Source organism: Mizuhopecten yessoensis, unplaced genomic scaffold (assembly GCF_002113885.1).
Source record: "Mizuhopecten yessoensis strain PY_sf001 unplaced genomic scaffold, ASM211388v2 scaffold7547, whole genome shotgun sequence".
NCBI classification, from domain to species: domain Eukaryota; kingdom Metazoa; phylum Mollusca; class Bivalvia; order Pectinida; family Pectinidae; genus Mizuhopecten; species Mizuhopecten yessoensis.
Window position 1 is genome coordinate 358,448 of NW_018407102.1, and position 6,000 is coordinate 364,447.

Below are 6,000 nucleotides of genomic sequence, written 5' to 3' on the forward strand. Positions count from 1 at the left end.
GGCCTAATGGGCTTGAAGACACTCGTTTGATTTATGCAGCCCTTTTACTTTGTAGTATTCCTTTCCACCGAGCCTCTGGCCAAATATCGTTATTCGTGACCATTTGGTTCTTAAAAAGATGTTGTGTTGATATTTACAAATTGAATAATTGTGACATTGAATATCAATCAACTGCAATTAAAGGGAATTACAAACTAGATATGATATAGACCTATTGTTTCTTTTTAGCAGACTGTGACTTTGAATATTGGTCAAGGTTGCTTCTTTTCAAATAATATGTTGCACTACCTGCAGATAAGCGTCATACCAAATATTATGACTATAGACCTTTTAGTTCTTCAGAAGAAGTTATTTGAGTGCATTAACAAATTTACATTTGAATAAATATCAAGGTAATTTCTTGTCACATACCTTGTGACAGAAGTTGTTGGTACATATTATAGTAATATGAAATATTTTATCTATGTGTCTCCTGACATATCTTTACAAAGTAGAAATAATTTGATACATATGTGTGATTTGTGTTGACAGACTGGGACAAGATCAAGTGTATCCAGTTCTCATCCGAGGATCAGCTCGGCCACACTCAAAGCTATTGAGCGCAAACGCAAGCAGTATCCTTTAAGGGTTTTTTTATTCATTGGACCAATACCAAGTTTAAAGGTTTTCCTCAAATACTATATTTTTCTTAAGTTAGGTAAAAATGAAAAACTTAGGGTAAAAACTATAATTTTCAGTGAGTATTTCCTTAACCTTTGACCTCAGAGAAGAGGAAGTTGCAGTGTCTGCAGACTCAAGACCTAGGTCTGCCCCACCTCCAGTTGGCAATACAGCATTTCCTTCCTCGTACGGCAATGTTCCCTCACAGGTCGCAACTCAGGCACGCATTAACTCCCAAAACAATGCCCGGCCAAATGCGCAAGTTCACGCCACAATTATGGATCAGCGGTAAGAAAGTTACATTATCAGTAATGTTTTGCTCTTTTTATGCCTCCATCATTTTATTGGCAAGGATTTGAACTCCATTAATGGATTTTCTGAATTACAGTAAGAGTGCCAACATGTCAAAATTTGTGAAAATGAATCTCCTCATCGAGTCAGAGAATGGCGCTTATATATATATGTATAAATGAATGAAATAGGACACACACAAACCCATAGAATGACTGTAACTCTGACCAATATAAGCAAATGAGATGAAGATTAGCCAGTCTATGAATAATAAGTAGATTTCAAAGTTTTATTGATGTAAATGAAAATCTATTTACAGAGCTTTGAGGCCACTGCCAGGTCAAGGTCAGAGTAGCCAAACCCAAGGTCAGACATCTCGGATAACCACAAGGTGAGTGATAACTACCATAATTACTCAGGTAAAAAGTACTATACATGAAATTTGATGAATTAAAGTGTTGCATACATTGTGATCTATTACAAATTTGGAAAAAAATAGTTGATTTATCACAGTCTTTTCTTTACACCTATATTTTGATCAATAGTGTGTAATAGATGATATGTGTATTAAGCATTATTAATCGCAGCAAGAACTATCTTCTGTGAAAACAATTCCTGTAGTGTTATTAAAAGTTTATCTAAAAAATTTCACATATTCATAGCTGGTATATCATAAATACACACTAAAAATTGCTTTTGTTTTCTCTTTTCTGAAGACCAAAAGAGAGACCCCAGACTGCTCCTAACCAGACAACAGGAAATACAGCCCCCCATCCATACCTCATTGCCAAGTCCAAAAAATCAAGTATCCCCTCATTCAAAGGTAGGTCAACCATTACTCTGTTCATTAATTACCCTTGATTTTTAAGGGACATTAGGTATGGAAATAACACACAGCTGAACTTTTAAGTGTTGCAGAATTTTTTCAGGAAGATAGGATTATTTTCTTTGTAATTCATAACATTTTTTTCTCCCTTAATTTGTAACATTTTTTTCTCCCTAGGGATATTATGGGTGTCCTTGGTTGCATGTTTTAAGAGTCGTACGTTACAGTATCATTGTGCACGAGGCAGGACCACTGTTCTTGAGTCATTTGAAATATTATAAGAGCTACTCTCTATGTAGGCACACTGAAACTGTTCTTGCTCTCAAAACTTGTGACCACACACACCCTGTTTATTTTTGTTGGTGATCTTTTATGCTTAAGGGGTTATGTATGTGGGTAGTAAGCGCAAAGCCCAATAGCTCATACTTATAATCTTGATGTCAAATTCTAAAAATGTGGTCTTATCCTATAGGGAGTAGCTATAGATAGGTGAAGTATCTAAATTATGTGTTTGAATTATCTAGAAAAGACAAAATTTGGCAATATAAAACTTAATATCAATGTTAAATAGAAGATTGGAGATATCTTACCACTAAAAGTGGAGGTAAATGTATACGACTTCATGTTTCAGGCTCATATGTTTGATCAAAAGAAGGTACTAGATTTAAACTGTTTGTAATAGATGTTTGTGAAAAAAGTTAAAGATTAAATAAACCATTGTTTGAAACTTTCTACTGACATAATGTTTAAAGTTAATTCTTCAGATCATACTAAAAATGTATTTCTCATTCATTCATTAGCTGATATGAAGAGTAGACTATCACCACAATCATCAAACCATTTGTGTGTGTGGGGGTTATTAACTACTCATTGAAGGATACATGCTACCCTTCTGTGACAAGCGCATTCTTTCCAGAAGAGTTCCTACACAAAGAATCTAAAAATGCTTTTGCATTGATAAAAGATATAATGAACCACTAGTCCCTGCTTTAAGGGTCCTTGTACCGCTGCCAAAAGCTCTAACTATGCACGGGAAACCAATTTTACAGGCAGTACTATTCCGTCTTTGCGTATTGCAGAGTTATCTTCTCTTGAGAGAAGGTATTGAATGTTACGTCATTGGTTTGTGTGAGAAAATTACGTTGTTTTCTCAAAAAATGATGACGTTACTCTCACAATCAAATGACGTAACAATCAATACCTGCTCTCAAGAGAAGATAACTCTGCAATACGCCAAGACGGAATAACGTTAATAAATCATTTCTGGAAAGAAAACCATACCTTGTGGAACTTCTATGAAAAAGACAGGAGATAAAATAAAAATAATATAATCAGAAAAGAATGGTGCTAGACAGAGATTGAACCCTGGACTTCAGATTGTTACACTATCACTCTAACTGATAGATCTACCTGGTCAATGGAAGTGTCCTCGGCTAACTGCTTCAATCATATCCAAAACGAAATTAAGGGGAGGTTACTGCAGATACGAAAAAACCCAGTGGGACAGGTACTTTCACACAAGTCACAGCTATATAGTGGAAGGGTGATAGTTCAAAGAAAATGTTTATGTAAAAGTGTCCTTAACAATCACAGGTTTGCTGTGCATATATCCTTTTGTGCTCTGAAATTAATGTAGATACATCAAAATTACAAACAGTCAAAACTATTTTTCAATTAGCCGTATTTAACCGTTTGTTTTTAAATAATCATTCATTATTCCTCAAAAACCAAACCATTGTGTGTCTTGATTTAATAGATTACAGGTATCAGGATAATATGTATTACATCATTATTTTGCTATTTCAATAAAACATTGATCCTCTTATTATAATAGTTTGTTGTAATAATGGTAGTGGGGAAAGTTCTATACTTGAAGACTTAAGTTAACCAAGGTCTCAAGGAGAATCAGTCTGAAGTTTATTTATTGAAAGTGAAGCAATGAATGTTTTTTTTGGGGTTTTTTTTAATGAAGTATTATTTGAATTATTCAATTATCACATGGCTAACTTAAGTGAAAGCAGAAGTTAACATTATCAGTTTGTCAATTTATCATTCCATCTGTTGTCTATCTGTCCCATATGTGTTTCTCAACAATTCTTTTAATGTTTTATCTGTGCATATTATATGATACTCAAATTAATCTGATTTGCACTTTCGAAACAATATTTCTACTAAAAAAAATAACAACGGTATCTATTTTTGCAGAAACTGTTAGACACCAGTATGTAGTTAAGATTTATACTGCAAGTATTAAAATCTTTTTGTTTATTTACAGACAAACAATCCAACAAAATCACTTCCAATTCAAAGTCAGCCAGTACATCATCAACAGCAACAACTGCCGCCAAGAATAAACCTGCGGGGTCAAAGATCAAACCGAAAACAACAGACAAGGCCTCAAAAGCATGGAGAGGTTGAACAAAGGGGGAGAACTTTGTAGCAAGAGGAACTTGATTACCTCAAAATGTGCAACAGGAGACCCATGAGCACTTGATCAATTTTAACAGAATTTAACATTGATAGATTGGACCATGAAATAGTAATAATAATATACAACATTTATATAGCGCCCTATATAATTTGTAAAATTACTCTTAAGCGCTTTACAACATATGGATAATAGTAATGGTTATAATTGTGAAAACAAAAAACAAAGGCTTACAATCATTTTTATAGATTTAAACAAGCAATGTGCACATAATCGAACAAATAAAAGGGTGGTATTTACATGACGTCTTTGCAAAGATTCTGAAATGCAGACGTGAAGAGGTGAGTTTTGATGTCCCTCTTGAACTTGGCCAGGGTATTTGACTTTCTAATAGCAGATGGTAAGCTATTCCACAACGAAGCCGAAACCCTCTCAAAAGATCTGTTTCCGTAGGTCACTGTACGAGATTTTGGGACACACAACAAAGATTCTGACTCTGACCGCAGTGATTGTAACGGCTAATACAGGGTATAACAAGCTCCTGTAATACTTGGAAGGCAAAACTAGATAAATGTGTATGTTTTTGAGTTCAGCTGTAAGATTATAAATTTCACTCACCGGTACCTTTGTCCAATTTACTAGTACAGTAAATTGAAATGAAACATTAAAAAAAAAAATTGTGTTCATAAGTCATCAGTGGTTTAAATTGTTTTGCTCAGTAGGTATTATAGCTCATTATGGTTAGGTTATGAAAAGCCAGAATTCTGTTTCTGTATGTCCTGTCCTGTCCTGTCTTCCTATGTCCTGTCCTGTCCTGTCTTCCTATGTCCTGTCTTCCTATGTCCTGTCTTCCTATGTCCTGTCCTGTCTTCCTGAGCTCTTATTCCTCATTCTGATAATTACCGTAGTGAGAAACCGCATGATTAACATGTAAACATGTACAACTAGTGCCATTTTCACGTCTATTTTTTTTACGTAAATTGTTCAATGAAGTCTGAACAAATTTCAATGCATTACTTTTTACCAAGAAAAGTAAAAGTTTCTTCATTTTGACTGACCTTTACTCAGATGTGACACTAACTCCATCATCAGAATTCATTTCTAACTTATATATTATGTACTTTGAAACATTTTCCCGTCATAGTCTGATATATCAGAAAGAATTTGCTAGCCCATGTTTACCTAAGCAACACTGACTCACATATGCATTGTGTCATTTAAACCACCACCGTTTTGATGTGTTCAGTTTCTGTACTATACAAAGTATCTTCATGGAGACAGGAGGATCCTCAATAACCAATATATGCTATTACTTAGGTTGTGGTTAAAAAACAAGGGAGATAATCTCGTTAAAGTTCTTTGATCAAACAAAGTCTCTCACTCTATGCAAACGTTTGATGTTTATTTCGCAGTTTTCTGATTTCATTCTAATGCTGATGTTATTAAAAAGCAATTTCGTAGGAAAGGAAGGTTCAAATACACTCCTGGGAATGGTTTGTTGGTAGTAATTATTTTGAGAAAAGAAATCTGTTAATCTGGACTTTGAAAATCTGGAAGAATATCTTTGTGGACTAATACCATGACTGAATTACGTCAAAGTGACATTTACTGTTTCGAGATATTTCTTCTGTTGAAAGTATCAATGAAATGCCATAGCCTGAATCAATTTAAAATGAAATCTGAAATCTGTGGATATTGAAATGTGATGCTAACTAATATAAAAATATCATGTTTGTGATGTATATAAAGTTTACCATGCTCTTTCATCAAATGTTTGGGAAGAGAAGGTTGGTTA

At 34.2% G+C, this 6,000-nt stretch overlaps 1 protein-coding gene across 5 annotated transcripts in view; it reads left to right on the forward strand.

Moving 5' to 3' along the window:
* The window catches only part of LOC110453907 (protein split ends-like), a 31,370-nt gene extending 26,989 nt beyond the window's left edge, over positions 1-4,381 (forward strand). For 4 of the 5 annotated variants that reach the window (XM_021503130.1, XM_021503132.1, XM_021503133.1 and 1 more), the window contains 5 exons: positions 532-614; positions 766-948; positions 1,271-1,342; positions 1,668-1,774; positions 4,053-4,381. In XM_021503130.1, the coding sequence (XP_021358805.1) occupies positions 532-614; positions 766-948; positions 1,271-1,342; positions 1,668-1,774; positions 4,053-4,195 (588 nt within the window). In that variant the 3' untranslated portion in view covers positions 4,196-4,381. Of the gene's footprint in view, positions 1-531; positions 615-765; positions 949-1,270; positions 1,343-1,667; positions 1,775-2,408; positions 2,433-4,052 lie in introns of all 5 variants that reach the window. The other variant, XM_021503135.1, reaches the window with a different exon arrangement.
* The last annotated feature ends 1,619 nt before the right edge of the window (positions 4,382-6,000 follow it).